Below are 21,427 nucleotides of genomic sequence, written 5' to 3'. Positions count from 1 at the left end.
GTCTCGGCTTTAAAAACACGTTCTTGTTGCACGCAGAACAAAAACTTCTCCTTCCTTAATTTAAAGCTGTTCCTCTTTTTTAACACAGCCATTGGCTGTCTGCCCATCCCTGGCACTCTCAGGTGAAATATCCTAGCACACTATTTTCCACACAATCCAGCAGTGAACAGAGAGCTGGTTTTCCAAAGGAAGGACTAAATCTGAGTGAGGAAAACACAATGAAAAAGAGCAGGGAATGTCCAGGCTGCAGACAAAACTTTACAGCTCACACTGCTGACTGACAGTTCCTATTCCTTCACATTTCTTTTCCTGCTTTTCTGAAAAGAGGCTCAGTGTTAGAAAGGGCTTAAGGCTGGAAAGCAGATCACAACAAAAACTTCTTGTTCCATCCACACGAGATAAGGAAAGAGTGAGCACTGGTGCTGTGCCTGCAAGTTAGATGAAGGAAACAGGATTTCCCTCTGCTACTCCCTGAGCAAGATCCCAAGGAAATGTTTCTAATAATAGGAAATTACTATATAAGGCCAAATCAGCACTAAACTGTTTGCAGTCTGGAGGAGAAGGATGTACAGGAATCCTGAGGAGGGACACACCAGGCTGCTCACACATCAGGAGAAGGCAGCACATCCAGGGCTCCCCTCCACACAGCGGGACAGAGTTTAACCTGTGACTCCTCTGCTGAGCAGGGTCCTGTCCTACAGCCAAAAACAGCAACTAAATGGACAAATTAGAGTTGCTCTGTCCTTCTGTAATGCCCTTGCTTTTCCCCGTGGCAGGAAAAAGACAGAATAGACTTTTAAATCTACAAAATAACATTTGCAAAGCAAAGCTGAGCATGTTTGATTGGGAAAGGGCAGGAAAAGACACAGCCACATCCTAAAGCACAACTTGGGCAGTGCTGATGCAGAGGGAAGGCTGAGAGCTCCCCTTCCTGCTCTTCCTGGGCTGCAGATCCATGGAGCACAAATGTTTTATGAACTGGACAACTATCTTACTCATCTTGGTTTTAACAGCAAAGACATTGGGCATAATTTAAGCTCATTTTTGCAGCATTCCCACAAAACTGCAGGAATTAATATCTCCTAGGCCAAGAGTTTCAGCAGCTACAGGCAGCTGTGCACATCCCAACAGAGCTGCCAGAGGCACTGGCACAACTTCTCACCATCCCTTCAGCAGACACCAAACCTGCAAGCCCAGTTAAAGGACAGATTTTCCACCTTCTTATACAAATAGAAGGGAGTTCCTACAACAGAGCTCACAAAGGCCTCCTCTGGGTAAAGTGATAGAACTAGAAGGTTTCCCTGTGATTCCCATCAAGGGATATCTTTCCATCTCTGCTTTGTCTTTGGATAAATCCAGGAGATCCCAGTGCAGAGCAGCTTGCTGAGCAAACACAGCCTCAGAAATGAGCACAATATAAATTGCTACACAGATTTATCACCCAGAGTTTTGGTTTGTTTGTTTTTTTTTCTCCCTGACAGCAAGAGATGTTTGTGACAAGATGTACAAACAATTCTGTATCTGCATCCCTGCCACATCCTAAGTGTCTTCTCTGCAGAATGACACAGCTTCCAGGGAAACACTGGGCCAAATCCCAGCCAACATTTTCCTGTCAGCTGGTGAGACCTCCTTGAGCTGCAGGGCTCAGTTTGCCACAGCAAATTAAAAAAACAAACAAACAAATAACAACAACTTAAAAAGAGAGCCCTAAAAAAAACCCCAACAACCCAGTCCACCCTTGTGAAAGAGTCACTGATGAGAGACTGGAGTTTGACAGCAAAGCTCTTTCCACATCACAGCATCAGGAGCTTCACAGTCCCCATGAAAACATGGCTGAGATTCCAAATTATTCCCAATTCCCTGCACTGTTCCACAGGATTCCTCCAGTGCCACCAGGATCTCAGCAGCTGCTTGCACCTTGTCCCCACAACACCTGGCCAGAAAAGGGTGTGCACTCAAAGCAGCAGTTCTGTGCCAAGAGGATGTTTCTTTGGACTTTATCTTTATGGACATCTTGATTTCTGAGGATTTTTAGACTGACCTTTAATTTTTGTCCTGTTAAATACTTCACATCCTTGACTGCACAGCAAAGGGGAAAATGAGTGCAGGCAACAGGCAGGTTTTTTCAAAGCTGGGAAACACAAGTTGTTATGACTCTGAGAGAAAAACAGCTACAAAAAAAGCTCTTCTTTTAAATACTCTTATGCCTCTTTTCTCATGTAGTACTTGCTCCATAATAATTATAAAGCAATTCAGCAAGATGGCCTCTGCTGGTACGGCTTGTGGTCAGTGGCATCTGGAAGTTAAATCTGGAAAAGAACATTTTTGGGAAGGAGCTCCCTGTGGATTTAAGTCAGTACAAAGTCTCAGCTGTAAGGCTGGACCCTAACACTGTTGTAGTCCCTGTTTGTTTTTCATACCAGCTCCAAGGATGCAGTCACTAAGTTGTTTGCTCAGTTTCAAAGTCAAGTCCAGAAGAAATAAGATATTTGTCTTGGCTCTAAAGAGTGAGAAGAATCACAGGTATGAGACTAAGATTCTGAAAGCAGAGTTCATCCACCCCTATTAATGTTGTATGGACAGGATCCCAAGCCTCCCCTGTGCCCCCAATGATTGCAAAATTCTTCTCTGAATACAGTAATTGTCTGTTTAGAACTGCCAGCACTAAAATAGAAAGTTTAAGTTGCTTTATTTTCTTTAGTAGGTTGAATCTGAAACCTAAGGAAGGCTACCTGAAAGACATCATTCTTAACTGTGCCAACACACATCATTTTACAGAAGTCCAAATACCAATTTTATCTACTGTATCAGACTGCTTTATAGGAAACAACTGAACTTCACTGACCTTTCTTGTCCTTTTCTCTTTAATTGACAACTTTCACCAACGTATCTTTACATTGAAACAAACCACACCCAAAATCACATCATTGGTACTGTGAAAAACAGTTTAAAAAGGAAATACCTCCCTCCAAAAGAGCCAAGTGAAATTGTTTCTTTTAAGGCAGCATGGAGCTTTTCCTTTTCATAAAGCTTGAATAAAGCTATCGTGGAATTCCTAATTTGTTTCCAAAGCCATGAACTTTCCTGTTATGTGGAGACTGGAGCATAGGTAATATCTAGATTTTATGAGTATATTCAAGCTTCCAAAGTCAGAAGAATAAAGGTCAAATGACTAAAATGTTCCTGAAAAGCACAGGAGAGAGGCTCACACATGGAACATATTTGCTTAAATTTGGATTTTTTTATAAAATAGTTTGTATATGAGTGATGCCCCCAACAAATAACTAACCCAACTCCTCTCTACTGTTACTGTAACAACAAAATCCCTTCATATTGACAGTTTATAGTAGGATAGAGATGTTTATATCAGTGTAATATCCGGGATATCAATCATTTGTACTGGAAATACGGGGATATGTTGCTGCGAGCAACATTTATGTATTGGTACAATTGCATTTGCCATAGGTTTGTTCTGTGGCACATCCACAGGCTCCTTAGGGAAAAAGCCAAGTCAGCAACCTGCAAGTGTTGGTTGATACCTGGGAGGATCAAGTTCTTATTTTCCTTCTGGGTGTGACCCTCCTTTAAAGCAAACGTAGCAATTCTGTAGCAAACTCCAATTTCAAGTGGAGTTCAGTTCTGTGAGCACAGGGAATGCTTTCAAACAAGTGGAGCAGTTTTTAATTTGATGATTTAGAAGTGAAGAGTTTACAGGCACAGTCTGTACTTCCACCACTTCAGGGTTTTTTTGTTTCGTTGTTTGTTGGTTGTTTTTCTCATCTCTCCTCTGTTCCAAACTGACTTTGTTGGCCTAAGGCAGGCAGTTATTTTGGGGCAGTGAAAAGTTATAAATAAGTTCCAATAAAACTATTAGTGACACACATGAGACCGAACTTCTTTCAAACCCTTCTTTGTAAGGGAACAAAGAGCACTTTACACTGATTGTGATGGCACAAGCCCCCCTAAGAAAAGTTTAAGGAGAGAGTTTCAACAACTAGATCATGAACCCAAAATAAGAATATTGGATGAGCTGTAGAAATTCCAGCTTGTGCTGAAAGGAAGGGCCTGAGCAGTTTGCAGAGGCAGACGGAAGGAGAGGAGCCAGGCAGTGAGACTGGCCCTGGCAGGGTGTCAGGCTGGGGCTGGCAGCGAGCTGAGCACGTGGACAGATGATATTGCAGCTGATGTCTGAGCTGCTTCCCTTTCCCCTGCCTGCCCTGCTCCTGCTGAAAACGAGGGAAAAAGCCACCAGATGAAGGGTATTGTCTGAGGTCATCTCCTCTCACTGCTTTGCCAGCGCCCCAAGGAGCCTGTGGTGAACAGGCTTTAATGCTTTGGTGAATCTCTTTTGTCCCAAAGTAGATTTTTAGCATCACTTAACATCCACAGGGAATGATGAGTTGCCATTAGGATGGCAAAAGTGTTCCAGGCTGCCTGGAAAGTATAGCTATCATTTCAGAAAGATACCCCACATCCACCTGCATCAGCTTGCACTCAAACAATTCACAATGTTGTTTTCCAAGAGTTTAAAAACTGACACTCCTAGTGGATCAAAACTGCCTTAAATAAAGATTTTTTTTTAATGTAAAAGAAGCACTAATGACATTGATGTTAAAAAATGAATAAATTATTGGCCTGCAACTTAGCCCCCTTTGGACTGTAAGGAATATCTCTTCTCCAAGGCAGTTTCAACTCCCTCCTAAGGAGAACTACACAGTCCTGCTCTCTGCATTTTCAAAACTTTCTGCATTATCAGAGACATCAGTTTAATCAGAAACAAAGACACTAAAGAACAATGAAGGAGTCCATCCCTTTGTGGTCCTCAGGAATGTGTGCAGCACATCTGGATAAACATGGGGCTCTGCAGAGAATGGAAACATTCATTCCCCAGCTGTGGTTAGGTCCAAACCCTTTTTCTTTCTCTGATTTACTCCTAATCCTGCATTTGGTGGCTGCAAAACTGCACAAACCCTGCTAAGGCTGACACAACAGGCCCAGGAATCTTCCTCATGACCCTTTACACCTATTTTGTAAACAAAACTTTCTGGGCTGTGAGCTCCAACTGAAAGGAGAGATCCTGAAGGAAATGACAGTTGTGACATTAACAGAAATGCCAAACACAGCACCTTGTTCTCCAACAGGAGATCAGGACTGGCACTCCTAAGAGAGACAGGAAAGGGATGCATTCCCTGTTTGTTCTTCATACCAAGTCCAAGTTCTTAGCTCAGTTTCAAAGGCAGGTCTAGGAGAAATAAGATATTTGTCTTGGCTCTAAAAATTGAGAAGAATCACAGGTATGAGACTGGCAGTCTGAAAGCAGAGTTCATCATCCTGCTAGAAATGCACGGATTTGGAGATCTCATGGAAGCTGGGTGTCTTTAGATCTTGTGTTCTGATGCTGTGTGAGGAAACTCCAGGGTCCATGGCAGCCAGGATCACAACAGGAACTGAAGGCACATCCCACTGGGAAGGAAACACCTTTTTCCCTCTGATTTGACAGATACAGAACCTGCAGCTCCTCTTGGACACATCAAGAACCTCCCCTTGGGGAGGTGCTGCAGGACCATGAGGGAATCCGAGCTCTAACCTGACAGAAGGATCCAAGAGCCTCCAGAATAGGTACTTCACATAGAAAAGTCAACATTTGTTATCAAACCCCATCATGTAAGAAATACATATAAACCACAGGCAGCAGCTTTGGTTCATTAGCCTAAATTTTCCATTTTAACAACTCTCCTAAAGCCAGGGCAGCAGCATCTGCTGTTACAGCAACACCAGGAGCCCAGCCTTCATCACTCCAACAATGAGAGGAGGCTGCAAAAAGCTGAGAGCTGATACAACATCCAGGGCAAGCCCTAAATTAACCCTGCCTTGACAAGGTCAATGCTCTGCCCTCAGCTTCAATGGTGCTGGAGTGCACCTGTGGCAGGAAAAAAGGCTAAGCTCTTTTAAATCACCTAAAGAAAAAGCATCAATATTTGAGGGTTTGTTTCAGGAGCTGTTGTTTGCAAGGCTGAAGTAGAAGAACAGAGACACAAGGAAGTTCATCACTGTAAATTATTGATCTGCTGCTTTCTAGACACTGAAACTGGTAATTAAACAAATGGTAAAAAGATACTTCATCAATTATAGAGGTGCCACTTTAAATTACACTTGCTCCAGGATGAATAAAACACAGAGGTTAAATGCTTTGGGTACTTCATGCCTGTTTCTTGTTCAAAATCCTCACCACAACAACAATTCTCATTCTCATATCCTGCTGCTCCAGCTGTGTGCTCTGTATCAAGCTTCACAAAGGGAAATTAGAGCTTTTTTTTCACAAGTCTTATTTCACACAATGCCCAGGAAGCACAGTCCTATGGTCAGGAGAGAGAATTTGGAGCAGATATCATTGGAATCCCCTTTCTGCTCAGCAGAGTTGGTTACATGGCCATAAGTCAAATCCCTGTGATAACAGCCCTCCCTCAAAAATCTGACAAAAAAAAAATAAAATAAAGTTTTTCCTGCTAACAGCCACTTGTGCAATCTGTGAAGCACCAGGCAGACATTCAACACTGGCCTGATGGTTTTTAGGCGCTATAGACATGTACACACCCTCACCAGCAAGCTGCTTCTGAAGCAAGATGGTGATGACACCAAAGATGCCCTTTTAAGCAGAAATTGTGTCACAACCACAATGATGACTCAAATTTGATTTATGATAAATTTTTATATGAGGGTGCAAACCTCACTGCATCAAGCTTAAGGTTATCTCATGCCACATGTTAAATATGTGAATGTAAAAGTACACTTGCTCTAATACTGATTTTGAAACAGAAACAGCAATCAAAGAAGAGCTTGGCCATCTTGCAGGTGCTGGCACAGGTTCTCTAGAACCATTATTACATCTCAAATAGATTTCACCCTGGGAAAGTATTTATTGAAGGCTGAGTTCATCAATTGATTGAGATAAACCAGGGAACATGAATATTCCAGGTTCAAAGCTGCAAATGCAGCAGAAGCAGCTGCCTTAAAGGCACATGCAAAACAACCCTAACAGGTGGACACAGCTGGCATCCCTCATGGAGCAGTGAGGCAACAGCAGGGAAACAGAGGCTGCTGCTGGAGCCAGAACAATCCTGGAAGGAAAAGAACTCATGGAGCAGTGGGGCAGGAGTGAAGGTGGGAGTTCAGAGAGGAAAGAGAGGCTGAGATGGAGAAGCATCAGAGTATGGTGTGGAAGCTGGAGATGATGGAAAGCTGCCAGCTTTCAGCTGATGGAAACAGGCCAAGCAGGAGATGAAGGCCGGGCTGTAGGATTTTTGTGGAGGAAAGAACACCAGGGCTTGGTAGGGGGACGGGAGAATCAAAGGCTGAGCTGACTCTTCCTACTGCTCCCCAGATAATGAGGCTGAAGCACAAGGAGAGCAAGCTCTGCCGGTGCCAGGGGCTTTGTGAAGCGTTCCTCGCCTGTTCTGAGCAGAGTTACACAAGGTAAGGCTTTATTCATAAGTGCCTGATGGATCCTGTGTGTGCAACAGCTCCTACCAGCAGAGCAGTGTTTGTGGGAAATGTTAGGAAGAGTGTCTAAGAGAGATAAAGCCTTTGAGCTGCAGACGAAGCTGCCAGCCCTCATTTCCAGCTTGTCAGAGCAAGTCCTCCTTGAAGTCAGCAGCCTGGAATGAAGAGAATCTGGCATTTGTGCATGGATGTATGGCTCAGACAGCCAGGGCGGAGCGGCTGCCTTTAATCAGACTTTCCACAAAGGAGGGGGAGTGGGAGTGGCAAAGAGCAGTGAGTGATGGGCGTTATCCGCTGTACATCCACAAATTCCTCTCCTCCGACTTTGGATTTCAAGCCTGACCTCCTTTCCTACTTCCACTAGCCCCTGGAGCAGGAGGGGAAGGGCCATCCGGGATTGGAATCAGAGTACTTCACATTCTCAGAATTCCTGGTGTGTGTGAGAGGAGCACACACTTGTCTGGTGAGCTGACAAACCCCACAACAGCTGATGGGTGCCAGGTAGTTAGTTGCAGGGTAAACCCCTCTATTCCAAAATTCACTTTTCCAAGTGCTAACCCACTCCAGCTCACCTGCTGGATGACAGCTGGTTGTGAAGCCTCTTCACCCAAAGTGCAACAAAAAGGAGCAAAATTCCAAAACATTTTAATCCAGCTGCCTGCTACAGCATAAAGAATTCCAGTGCAAACCGCTTTTGGTTGTTTTCTACCCTCACAATGAGGCTACAGTCCACACTACATCACACAGAGCTTCAATTCCATCTAGAAATAGCCTCTTGAGGTCTCTGCTGCAGGATGGCATTCTTAAATTTTGTTTCCTTGTGTGCCACTGCTGGTGGTGACAGTAACAAATTGCAGGAACCTGCACGTATGCCCAGGGTGGGCACAGAGCCAGATCCGACCTCTCGCAGGGAAAGTTTTGGCAGCAGAATTAATTCCCTCTCCCTTACCCTGTGTCAGTCACATCATGCTCAGATACCACAACACAGTAACCTTGTCCTACAACCCACCACAAATGCCTTGTTAGAGCCCCACAGGGCTCAAAGGTCCTTTACAAATTTACACCTGGTAAAAAGCAGAGCAAAAGTGGGAACGTCTGCATCCTCATCTGGGCAGGGCAGCCCCCACCCTGACCCTCAGTGCACTGGCTCTCCCAAACTCCATCCATGAAAAACAATGCTCTGGGAAGGGAGCAAAATATTCCAGACACCAGTGCCCAAATGGAACCCTGTGCCTTGGGCTCTTCTCCCCATTTTGGATCCCAGCCACTCGAAGGATGCTTTGGCAAGAGGCAGAACAGACACCAGCTTTTCCTGGCTCTGTGTCCAAGCCTGTGCAGCCTGGAAGGATTTATCAGTGCCTCTCTCTTCCTGATCTGAGAGCACATTAAAGACACCAGCAGTGCAGGACTGCAAGGGCAGGTGCTCCTGCACTGCTCAGGAGCTGGGACTGTCAGAGCTTGGGAATGTTCCTTACAAGCAGTGGATGGAGATCGCCTGCTCTGTTTGTAAACCTTGGTAAAGCCAACATTTAGAAAACAACTAATTACCATTCATGTTCCAAACAGCTGGCCTAGATCCACATGCACATGCTGGGAGGCCTTAGTGCCAATCAGCCCACATGTCAGAGCACAAAAATCCCCCAGTGTGACTCTAGAACCTTCTAGCAAACAAACTTCTCACTAGCACTGACTTCAAGGATCAAAACACAGCAGTGTAAGAATAGAACAGCCACACAAGCCATCGTTCCCACATCATTACATTACAGACACTTGTCCAAGGTGGAAAGGGCACTGAAAATGTCCTCTGAGGTGCCAGAGGACAGTCCCAGGCTGCTGTCAGCTGGCCTGGACAGCTGATGTTACTGTGACACAGCCTCTGCCCCTCTGGACTGGGACTAAGATCCATTCAGCTCTGACCAGACAGTTCAGGGAGCTAAACAAACAGAAAATGTTGTTTTCTTCATCACTGCACTCCCAACTTTGTTTCAAAGAGTTAATCAAAGGGTCAAATGGATGCAAGTACAAGGCAGGGAGTTAACCAGTTTAAATTGGTTCAGTGAAAGGTGGAACACAAGGATCTTTAAGGTCCCTTCCAAACCAGACCATTCTATGATTCTAAACAGAGCTGCTATCAGGATAGGCTTATCTTAGATACTGGGGGAATACAAAAGAAAGAGCATTTAATGGAAGTGATGTGGATTAAGCTCCAAGACTCTCTGGCTACTTGTTCATCCCCTCCCCTCTGCACATCCTCATGCCTTAAGCACTGAAATCCTGGAGAAGTGATGCAAGGACATTATCACCCGCAGCAGCCCTGGGGACAAGCCCAGGAATGCCACCAGAGGTGCAGCCTGTCAGCTGCAGTGCTCCAGGAGCAGGGGAGCAGCACCATAAGTCACCTAACCTGGCACGTGGGGATCCTGTCCCAGCACTGCTCTGCTACTCCAAAAAAATTGCAAAAACTGACAACATTTTTTGGCCTTAGAAACGAGGGCTGATGGGTTTTGGTTGCCAGCACACAGGAGAGGAGCAGCTCACACCACACGCTCATCACTGAACCATTTATCACCCAAATTAACCTCCCCATCCCCTATCAATCCAGAAATGTCAATCCAGCCCACACTAAACACTGATTGATTTTCTACTCTAACGAGCACCGTGTCACATTTGTGTTAACTACTCATCAGTTCAGATAAGTGGTTTGCAATTAAGATAATTTGAGACCACTGGAAGTGTGGCCTGAAAAGCACTTTCAAGAGTTCAGCACAGAGAAATTCACTGCTCAAAACAGGCAGCCAGGTACCAAGCTGACAGCTACTTTTAGACCTTTACACCAGAATTTACCTTTCCAAAACGAGTTTTCTCACAACCTAATTTTACTTTGGAAGGCAATAACTGGCTCTTACAGAGATTTCTCCCCAGATGTGCACACTCACCGTGCAGCAACACTGATTTTCTTCCTCTCAGGTGACACCACAATCCTTTCACAGGTGCTCCCTATTCCGATGGCAGGCAAGCAGCATTCCAGCACAGCTGCACTCAGTGACAAACAGCCAACTTCACTGAAGCCTCCAGAAAAAAATAAACAGTTCCAGGAGCGCAGCTTGTGAGTTCCATGGCCGTGAGCCTGGACATAGTTCACATTCTCATCCTACATGGAGCCACTTTGTGGAATTTTCCTCTCAGTGCAAGTGGTTTGGACACCGGCAGCTGCCAGTTCAACACATTCAGGTTACAGTTGGAACTCCCTCGTCCCCACCTAGATCCGGAAACTTCAGAGCAGACACTTGGCAACCGGTCAGGTTTCAGTTTGAAGAGAGAGAGAGATCAAACAGCCTCCTGCACGACGCAAGGGTTTTTGCATAGAGAACACCACATCTCTTGCAACATTTCCTCTTCACATGGAGCCCTCATGACCAGCCTGCCAGAGCAGGGAAGTCCTCGCTCCCTCTCAGCACTCACTACCTGCCAGGCTGCCAGCACCAGCCTTGCCCTGTTTTGTCTCCAGGAAGTGCAGCTCATCTTTTTTTTTTCACTCTCCTTTCCTCTCTGCTTCTTCCTTGTATCAAGACACAAATATCTCAAATCAGGTTAGTTTATGTTTGAGTTAAATAATGTCTGAAAGCTTTGCCCTAATATGTAAATGGCTCAAAACCATCAGCCCTTGTATTCTTTAATTATATCAGGCAAAGAAAAGACAGTGTGCTTTTTCATGATGTTTTCTTAAAAGGTCTAAGGAACTTTAACACCTCGTTTGGAAATATCTCTTGAATGTGCATAGATTATCCCAAATTCCTCCTAGTTTTCTCAAATCCCTGCAAAAGCAGTCATGAGAATGCTGTTTCTTCTGTGGGTTGAGGAGACACCTCTTTGGTGACCTTAAAGAACAATATTTTAAGGTATTGAACTGTCAGGCAGCACTACAGCTCATCTGCGCTACTTTTACAATCAAGACTCAAACAATTTACAGATCTGCCTCCTTCTGGAAACCAAATTTTCGAGTGCTGAAACTAAGCACCAACTGAAGTAATACAAGAGCCAAGACAATGGACATTTGTCCCCAAGTTATTCCATAAAGATGAGCTTTCATTTTCTTCAGCTGAATAGTCTGTGAGTCCCCCTTCTTCAGGAGGATGTGGAGGCCGACAGAGCAAAATGAGATCGATCAGATCTCTGATGTGGGCTTATTTTGGCCTCACCACCTTTTCTGCCTCCCACACATCTTTATCTCCATCAAACTTTTCCAGCCTCCACTTTCTGGCCTCTGCTTTCCTTGCTGACCTCCCACACCATTTCAGCCTCCCACTCCTTTCCAGTTTCTGCTTTTCTTATTGGTCTCCCACCCTTTCTCAGCCTCCACTTCTCCTCCTGGATTTTCAGCCTCAGAAATCCCACCCCTTCAACCAGCATAGAATATCCAAACCCCCTGAAGGTTATGAATTTGTAAATTCCCTTTCCAAACAACCATGTTTCACCTTGATATGTCCATCCACACTTTTTCTACACCCCAGCTGACCAGAAATAACCCATGTCCATCCTGACACCTTGCAGTCAGAACAACTTGGGTTTATGCCCAAGGAAACCTGGTGGCTCTCTCAGTAATTCCAATCCTGCAAGGATTATCACAGCACTGAACATTTGTTTTAATGGAAGTATGAAAGTAAAACATGAGAATTTCTGGGATGGTAAAAGTTGATGCTCTATTCTGATGGCTCCATAAACTGCTGTTCCCAGGTCCTATCCACCAGATTCCTGGATAGAAGATCAGCAAAATTAAATATAATCTGTGTTCCCACAGAGTGCTATGGTTGAGCACACACAAAAATACACTCTGTACTTCTCTGCAGAACTTGCTTTTGATCCCCTCCCCCACTTATAAGAGCAAACAAATCCATGCACAAATAAAATGAGGATTTTGCAAGTCACATATTTTGTACTCGCCTTCATTTTCACATGAAACAAAGTTTTCCTTTCTATTTTCTAACAAAATTGTGTCCACAAAACCTTGTGATTTTGGAAAAATCAAAAATAAACTTTTTGAATACGCTATTTTAAATTAAGCACTTGGTTTACTTGAGAAATGTGGTGGGTGCTGTGCTGGTTGTTGCACTTGGTTGTTTATTCAAAACCCCAAAATGAACCAGGGACACAAACCCTGGCTGTTGTTAAAACCTTTACAGGTGTAATGGGTGGTGATGGAAGTTTCCTGTAATATCTGTGGGAGAGCCCCACGCTAACACAGAAGAACAGATAATGAGTCAGGAAGAGGCAGAAAAGCTCACAACTGAACTCCAGTACTCACTCAAAGGGGCAAAAGAAACATCTGTTTTGCTGTCTGAGTTCCAGTTCTGTCAGAGAGAGAATTCCTGGCTCCCTGGTGCAAAGGTGTGGCTTCCCCTCCCAAGGAGCACAAGAGGCAATTTCAAACAGACTCCAAAAGTCCTAAGAGTGGAAGACAACCTGTTATTTAAAACAACAAGATGTGTGGACACAGAGCAAGGCTTCCTGGTCTCTAATTTGGAAGGTTCAATAAAACTCCAGAAAAGCCCAACACTAATTTGTGCAATAATCTTCCCTCTCTCCAAACCACACCGTTGGACTTACCAGCTTTTAGGGCAGATCAAAACCTGAGCTGCAGCAGCACCATTTGTAATACAGTGCTGTGTGGTGTTGCAAATATGCACCAGGTTTTGTTTTTGCCCAAATGTTGATTATAGTGTGCAGCCTTGTAAAGCACAGAACTGCATATTTTAGTTATTAAACTTCGCAAACAAGTCTGGCTGTTGAAAGTCATTTCCCTGAGTAAACAATGACTCAGTGTGGGCTGCATAATGTACAAGTTATTAGTTACTGTTAGTTCAAAAAAAACCCAACTCTATACAAAGGCCTGCTTCAGAATGGAAAATAGTTTTCCTCCTACTTCTATAGTCCCAGTTATATTGTTTCAGTGGAATTTAATTTTCTAAAAAGCTAAACAGATCACTATCTCTTCATTATATAATTGGACATTGACTTAACTGGACCCTTCAGCCATGAACAATATGTGCAGTGTGAAAGCTGAGTTTAACCTTTTTTCTGTTCTCAGTTTGTCATTACAATGCTGAAGTAAAGCTGATTCTTTCCTGGATAGGAATATCCCATCTAGACCAGGCAGCAGGTGGCAATGAAAACAGACATAAAGACAACCATAAAATATTGAGTATATGGTAATGAAGAAAAATGCAGTCGCAAGCTCAATAAAATCCTCTGACAAACATTGCTCCCTAGTTGAATTACAGCTCCTTCCATAATCCCTCTCTTCATTAGCAAAATGGCCAAATACACCTGATTGTGATTGTCAGCTGGCAGAAGGCACCGGGATCACTCTGCCTAATGAAACTCAGCTGCTGAGGCACCAAGGTTTCCCTGCAGCCTCAAAGCCCCTCCAAAGGCTGCTTTCCTGTTCCAGTGTGCACTGCCCCAGGTTAGGAGCACAGCTCTGTGTGTCCTTTTCTAAGGGTGAAATCTCTGGTCAGACACCAGAACATTAAAAGGAAACAGAGTCAGATCACAGAATATCCTGAGCTGGAGGGACACCCCAACAATTCCAACCTGTGCATCCCTGCGAGCACTGTCCAAATGCTCCTGGATCTCTGGCAGCCTTGGGGCAGTGCCCCAGCATCCTCTCATGAAGAACCTTTCCCTGAGAGCCAACCTAAACCTCCCCTGGCACAGCTCCAGCTGTTCCCTCCTGCTGTCACAGAGCAAAGGTTGGTGCTGCCAGCCCCCAGTGAGGTCTGACCTCAGTCTCTTCTTCTCCAGGCTGAACAAACCAAGTGATCTCAGCTACTCTTTATAGGACTTCCCCTCTAGACCTTTCATCATCTTCACAGCAAACTCTGAGGTGAAATTTTTACCAGAAAAGTACCTTCAAAAGAAGCTACCAAAATAAATTTGAAGGCACAGCTCTAGCCTACAGAGCCCAGCCTGCAGGCTGAGTGCCATCACAGCTGTGTCACAGAGGATGTTTTAGTCATTCATGGACTCTCCATTTCCTGGCAAATATCACAACACATTTTGACACAACATTCTTCACCACCACTGATACTGCCCATTCAGTGACTGCAGCCTGCTGTACCTCCCAGCCCTGGGACCTCACTGCAGCACTGCAAAGGTACTGCCAAAATGTCAAATTCTACTTCTATTTATTATCAGCTGCTGAACTGAATCATAGGAAGGGTGGTGGCCAGGCTGGCCCAAGGTCACCGTACCAGTTAAAGGGCTGAGAGTGCCCCAGGAAAGCTGGACATTGGCACCTGACCAAGTGCCTTCCTAAAGAAAAAAAACCGCCAGGGAGAGCTATCCATGCATGCATGAATGCCACAGGAGCTCAAAATTCTAACCTTTACTGCCTTCCAGTACAGGAATTTAATATACAACAGACTACACTGGAGATATATAGCAACAGAAAAGGTACTGGCCCTGCTCCTCCTTGCTGTATTTAAATGTTTAAATATTTAAATAAGGCAGGGCAGGGCTGTAAGGAACACTTCCACCCCCACAGAACATGACTCAGTTGCAACAAATTACTTGAGATTTGTCCACTCCAAACCTTCTTCCATAACAGGCTTTGTTAGCCTTTCACATTGACTCGTGCTGCCTGCTTACATCTTTATTAATGCTTTCTGGGAAGAGCTGGCCACCCACCCTACTAATACATCAACAAGAAATAAGCAGAGGAGGGCACAAAATACAGAGCAAGATATTTTCCAGCAGAGAAATCCCTGAATTCAGAGAGGCACAGCACAAGTGGCTCCCTCCGGGCATTAAAAGAAGTGTGCTACAATCTCAGAGGAGGACAAGGCATGCAAACCTCACCCACTAGAGCTGACAGCAGGGTGGATGGATGGTTTCTGGAGAAGCCAGGGATAGCAATCCTCGACAGAGCCACATCACTCAGGAGCTGGTTCCACAGCAGTTTAACACAGGAAAAGCCCTAACAGGAGACACACACACGCCGTAATTGCAATCATTTTATGCCAGCACAAAGGGCCCACCTGATCCCAGCCTTTCCTGTCGCTGTGCTCACACAGAGAGCCAGGCTGGGAAACTGCTCCTCACAAATCACCTGTTTTGTTTGGCCTGCTCAGCTCTGATTTGCATCACTTCTCACAAGTTAACCACGTTTGGCTGCCACTGATAGAGGTAACCCAAAGCACAACACAGATGGTTTTCCCCACGGTAACACTTTAGAAACACACAAATCAGCCTTTATAAACGGTTCTTTAGCCTGTGTGAAAGGACAAGTGATTGAATTACACTCACATCTCTTACAAAGGGCTGTGGGACAGTCCAGCCCCTGGAAAATCTGCTGTACTTTGAGTTCCCTCCACCTCCTTTTCTGCAGCACCTGTAAGATATCAGCTTTCCCCAAACACACATTTGTCCTCCAGAAGGCACTGGTGGTTATCTGTGAACAGTGCTCACTCATCAGTCCTTTGAACTGGGAGGCAAAGTGCTGCAGCCCAGTGATCCTCATCGTTTTCTATGCTGGAACCATTCACACCTGCCAGGTAAGAGCCAAGGGAAGGGGCAGTGGTAGCTGCCATATTTTATACACTGCCCTGGGACTGTGGCAGCTGCTGCAGTTTGTTTTTCCTGTGTTTGGAGCAGAATGTTCCTTTGGACGGGGGTAGAGGAATTTCTCCAGTTCCTAGAAAGCATGTGGTTCCCAATGCAGTAATAAGCAACATGACACTACAAACAGAAAAGTCTTAAATATCTGCACAAGATTAAGACTATCTCAGCCTTGCATAAAGGCATCCATAGAGTTTGAGGTTATTCCTAGACAGAAACACTATATTTAATGTCATAAAGAATTCTTAGCCGCTGGTGTTTTACTGGCCTTCCTCCAGTGGGCTTAGATCAAATGAAAAATAAAAATGGCTTGACTCATTTTGTCAGGATCTGTGTATGTTGTCTTACAGTTACTATAAATCCTGAAGATGTACTGTAAATCACAAGTTCCTTCACTACTGATTATGCAGAAGAGAACAGAAATTACACACTGTGGATCCTGACTCACACGGGATCTCTCACTCCTTAGTGTGTTATGATTCACACCATTTTCTTCTCTTTAAAGTAAATCTATCCTTTATACCATGATAAATTAGGACAGCATGTGTTCAGTGTAGCACTGCATTGGTCCCTTCCAGGCAGAGTAGAAAACTTCACATTTACACAGCCCCTCCGTAAAACACAGGATTATATCCACTATCAAAACTGAAACACCCAAAGTGTTATGACAGTGGTTGCCATATCAGGGCCTACTGTGAAAACTAAGAACTCATCAGTTCCATAAGCCTTAGGCAGTTTCTAAAAGTTTTGAAAAGGTGCTGACAACTGACAATTGTCTATTGCTCCAAAAGGGGATGAAAGAAAAATGCCGTTCTTCCCAAGTACTCTAAGAAGTGGTTCTGTTTTCATGGCTTGTCCCACCAACCAAGCAGATTTTCTCATTAGTCACTTTTAAAAACAAAGCAGCTGCCATCCACAAGTAGTTCTGGAGGAGCCTCCCACCTCAAGCAACTGCCAGAGAGAGGTTAAATACCAGAATATTCTCTGTATTATATCTCAGAATCACTTTTCCTCTGTAATCCTCCCAACGACAAGAATGCAGCTCAAGCCAGCTTACCTGGAAAACTCAAGTTACTAGAATGAGTTGCTCATTCAGGCAGAGTCAGATTCTTCCCATGAGTCACTGTCACTTAAAGCAATTAACTCCAGGTATATTAGGGTTGGAAAAATTGGCTTGGAAAGCAGCACTAGAGATGGGGATCCCCGAGTCTCAGTGGGGAGTGTGGTCTAAACTGGAGAAGTTAAGGAGTTTGACCATCCCCACCTGTGAGAGGGGGCTAAATACACCGATCTTTCTCCATCAAGTGCTTTGAGGCACCTGTGCAAGCACTAGCAAAGAAGGAAGAATTCCTCCGATGTGAACCTCAGTGCGCACAGCAGGGCGGATCACGCCCAGCAGCGCTCGGAGCTGTAACGCAAGTTGGGGATGTACAGGAAGCCTGTCTTGACAAGGGCAAGCCAAGCCGCCTGGAGCCCCGGCCGTGTCACGGCCACGTCTGAGCCGGGAGCGGCCCCGCCACACCCTGCCCGGCCCCGGCTCCGCTCGTGCTCCCCGCGGCGCCGGGCAGGGGATGCGCGCAGGGAAGCGTTCCCGGAGCGCAGCCACGGAGCGCCCGGGAACCGGCGAGCCACAACTGCCCCGGGCAGCCGGAGCCGCGCCGTGCCGCCGCCAGCATGCCGGCTGCTCTACCCCGCTCATTCGTTCCTTCCGTGGGGAACGTCCCGAGTTTCCGGGAAGGTCGGCGGCTGCCGGAGAACGGCCGAGCCGGGGCCGCCCCCGCTGCCCCCCGCACGCCCCGCAGCCCGCGGCCATCTGCCCGAGCGCTCGGAGCGCCGGTGCCACCGGCCGGGCGGGCGGGCAGGAGGCGGCCGCGCACACCGAGCGCTCGCTCGGCCCCCCCGGCCCCGCTCACCTGCGCTGGGCGCCCCGGGACGAGCGGCTCGGGGCCCTGCGGCGGCTCCGCGAGCGCCTCGGCGCCGACTGCCCGCGGGAGCCCGCGTAGCGCCGCTAGTGAGCATGTCCGAGCGCCGGGCATGCGGGCTGCGGGCCGCCGCTCCGCCCTCACCTGCACCCGCGGCTCCCGGAGCCCGCCTCGCCCGCCCGCCCTGTTTGCACTGGCAGCGGCGGCAGAGTCCTGCTGAGCGGCTTCTGCCGCTCCGAGAGACGCACCTGGCGTGCTCCAGACGGACGGGATAAACCTCGAACGCTGATGGTAATTCTACCGGCCCCTCCTGGCTGTGGGAGTCATCAGAAGTGCATGTTGCTGCGAAGGACGCAGGGTGAAGTTCGCTCTGGAGTGATTGCACCGAGCTCAGGCAGCCATCCGCTGGGAGCAGCAGGTTGGCTCATCCCACAAAGGTGTGAAATACCCGAGGCAGTCTCGTCAGGATCCACAGGAAATTCTGCACAATTCTGGACTCCAACACTCTGAGATGAAACAGTAAAGCCCTGCTCCTGCCACTCCTGCAGCAATTTAAAGGTTCTCTAAAACCACCCCTCTCACTCCATTAATGCAGCACCAACACTGACTGACACACAGTTTTCAAAGTAGCAAATTACCACTTCTTGCAATGTTAATAACTGTTTAAAACTTTTTAGAAAATGGAACCTTTTCTCTCTTTGATGTCTCCCCCAGGACCCTGGCATATGCTACGGTTTAAAGGAACATTTCCCCCTGGAAACAACAGTCCTGTCAGTGTCCCCTGCTATCACTTAGAAATAAGTCAGTAACACTCCTGCAAACCAAAGAACACCACAATTGCCACTGTCTCCTCCCCCAACAAGGCAGAGGGAGCTCTCCGGTTTTTTCTGAAGTGAAATGGCTCTACCTGACAATTGTATAACCACACAGTAAACGTCTCAGCTCATTTTCAGACTGAGTTTCAGATTAGTCACTAGAAAGACAATGCTAGGAAACAGCAGCGATATGCACAGATGTGCACTTCAGTACAAGATGGCTCAACCAGAGCTGAAGATCTGTTAAACAGGTTTTAAATAGCTATGACAGAGAGAGATAAATTCACAGTTGATTTAGGTACTTCCAAACATTTTAAATTTTACAGTTCTTTTTCTTTTGACTTCTTTAATTAAAAATTATACAAATGCAGATAGAAAATATTCTGAAGCAAACACACAGAACAGCCATTCATTCCAAGAACACTGAAATTATTCTTAGAAAAGTACCATCTTTCTCAACTGTTTGTGTCAAACCAGAAAAGATCAGCTCATGGATTTCCATTTGCTTATATACAAACCCTGAACACAAGTCAACAAAGTCCCAAGTTAACAGACTAATCAGTTCCTTGAGATATTTGTAAGTTCGTTAATATGTGCCTGTACCACTGAATTTTCCATATGTGACTCTTCCTGTAACATTCAGAGCATGAACCCTGTGACAGCACAATCAACACAAGAGGAACAAAGTAACTGTTTCAAAGCTCTTTCCCTTCCTCTGCAGTCTGAAAATGCTCACAGAATTCTGACAGAATTCATACAGCCAGGCCAAACACCAACTTTGGTTCACTGCAGTATTTCTACAGGAAATAAATTTTAAGTATTTTCTAAACTCTCACTCAGTTCACTGCTACTAATTCCTTCCCAGAGGAAAAAAAAACCTGTTCACAACACAGCTCCAGTCACTCCAATGACCACCCAGCCTTGCAAACCCTTCCATTCTTGCCCTGGAGTTGCTCAGTCAGAACTAAGGTGGTTCTTGTGTAACGGGCAGTACCAGAGAACAATAAAAGCCAGGCTTACAGTCCTGCGCTCTGCCTTGTGGCCGACCACACGGATGATTTCTCCTGTAGGAATACGTTCAATCTGCAGTTCCATTCTCCCAAGGAAAGTCAGTAAATCCCTCTGTTCTTTATGGATAGTTCTGATTTCAGTGTGCAGCAGTAGCCAGCTTTGACTAAGTGCAGTCCTTGGTTCGGAGCCCTGTTGTGAGAGGAAAAGATGAACCTCTGTATTTATACCAAGTGTTAGGTGCGAGCTGAAACAATGAAGTTCAAGACTGGCTTCCACTCGTTCCAACGTGCCATGACAGTTCCAAGAAGCCTAAATTTATGTTTGTGTTTATTGCCTCCAACTTTGTTGCTGTTTCATTTCTGTCCCACCGGGCCCAGAAAAGTCAGGTCGCTGCGGATGCTGTTTCAGAGGTGCTGGCACGAAACAATCCCATGGTGGAATTCAAAAATCTACTGGGAGATTTCGTGCAGAAAAAAATCCTTCATCTTTGCCTCCAAGAGCAAGCAATAGAAAACCCTGATTGCTCCCATGGTAACTACAGGAAGTTCTGCAAACTGCTGCAGAACGGAATCATTATTAATTGAGTCCTTGAGTAGCTAACTAATCATGGCAAAGGAAATCAATTGGCACGTTAGAGCATGAAAATTCCTACAAATAGGAAAAAAATAATCTGGTGAATGCTGGTTTAAGTGGAATTACAGAGCTTTACAATGATCATGCCATCCATTAATAGAGTGGCCAGACCTATCACCCTCCAGAAAAGATATCAGATATCCTGCCTGTGACTGGGGGAGAAAAAAATCAGTCTAAATTTCAGGTACTTTTAAGATTTGCTGAGGAGATAATTCCTTCTATCTTCTTGGAAGAGCCAAATTTGAATTTTCAACTCTACTACAAACCAACTGCAGTTGACAATGCTTGCCAAGAAAGCATTAACAAGATTAATTAATAAGATTAACAAGCACTGGCCTCTCCAGAGCAGATCCAGGTAACACAATTCTGTTCAGCAACTGCAGTGAAAGAGCCTGTAACTGTTCTCTGTTTCATATCTGGAATTATTCTTATGCTTCCTTAGCTGTTATACACAAGATTGTTCCAGTCCAACAATTGTTTCCTTGAGCACTTACTTCCCAATACAGAGTCCCACTAAAAAAAATAGATTTTATCACATTAAGAAACCAAACACCGTCACTTCCCCAGGCAAACCCATCCTATTCTCAGTAATAAGGAGAAATACCTAGCCTGATTTATCTCCCCTTTCTATGGAGAGAAATCACAAACATCAGAACACCAAAGCTGTGCTAGTGGAATGGCTCCTGTCATGCAGATACCAGAATTATGTGAAAAAAAACCTTCTGAAAATGGGCTACAAGTGAGTGGTAAGAGGAAGAAAAAGGTAAAGATAGCAGAAAGAAGCTGGAGAAAAAAAAATTAAAAGAAAGAGTGAAATAAAAAAGGGCACAGAGGAGCATAATGTGGTCTCTGATGACCTTGAGATGTAAAACCACACAGTTATAGTGCAATTGGAATTTGAAAAATGATGCTGAAACATTCCCTACCAGA

At 45.4% G+C, this 21,427-nt stretch overlaps 1 protein-coding gene across 6 annotated transcripts in view; it reads right to left on the bottom strand.

Moving 5' to 3' along the window:
- MYO1C (myosin IC) overlaps positions 1-20,006 on the bottom strand; it is a 51,372-nt gene extending 31,366 nt beyond the window's left edge. Inside the window, exons 1-2 of one of the 6 annotated variants that reach the window (XM_088066341.1) lie at positions 18,030-18,100; positions 15,358-15,475 (exon numbers count right to left, since the gene is read on the bottom strand). Coding sequence is in view for 2 of the 6 variants with exons in the window: in XM_088066336.1 (XP_087922462.1) it covers positions 18,030-18,152 (123 nt within the window). In the remaining 4 variants the exon portion in view is untranslated. Of the gene's footprint in view, positions 1-10,436; positions 10,816-12,802; positions 12,943-15,357; positions 15,476-17,173; positions 17,360-18,029; positions 18,169-19,873 lie in introns of those variants that run through there. The other 5 variants (XM_088066337.1, XM_088066336.1, XM_088066342.1 and 2 more) reach the window with 5 other exon arrangements.
- Between the last annotated feature and the right edge of the window lie 1,421 nt (positions 20,007-21,427).

Source organism: Pseudopodoces humilis, chromosome 23, assembly GCF_049639895.1.
Source record: "Pseudopodoces humilis isolate 2021_Gansu_Grassland_sample_001 chromosome 23, ASM4963989v1, whole genome shotgun sequence".
NCBI classification, from domain to species: domain Eukaryota; kingdom Metazoa; phylum Chordata; class Aves; order Passeriformes; family Paridae; genus Pseudopodoces; species Pseudopodoces humilis.
This window is presented reverse-complemented; position numbering and strand designations above follow the sequence as displayed.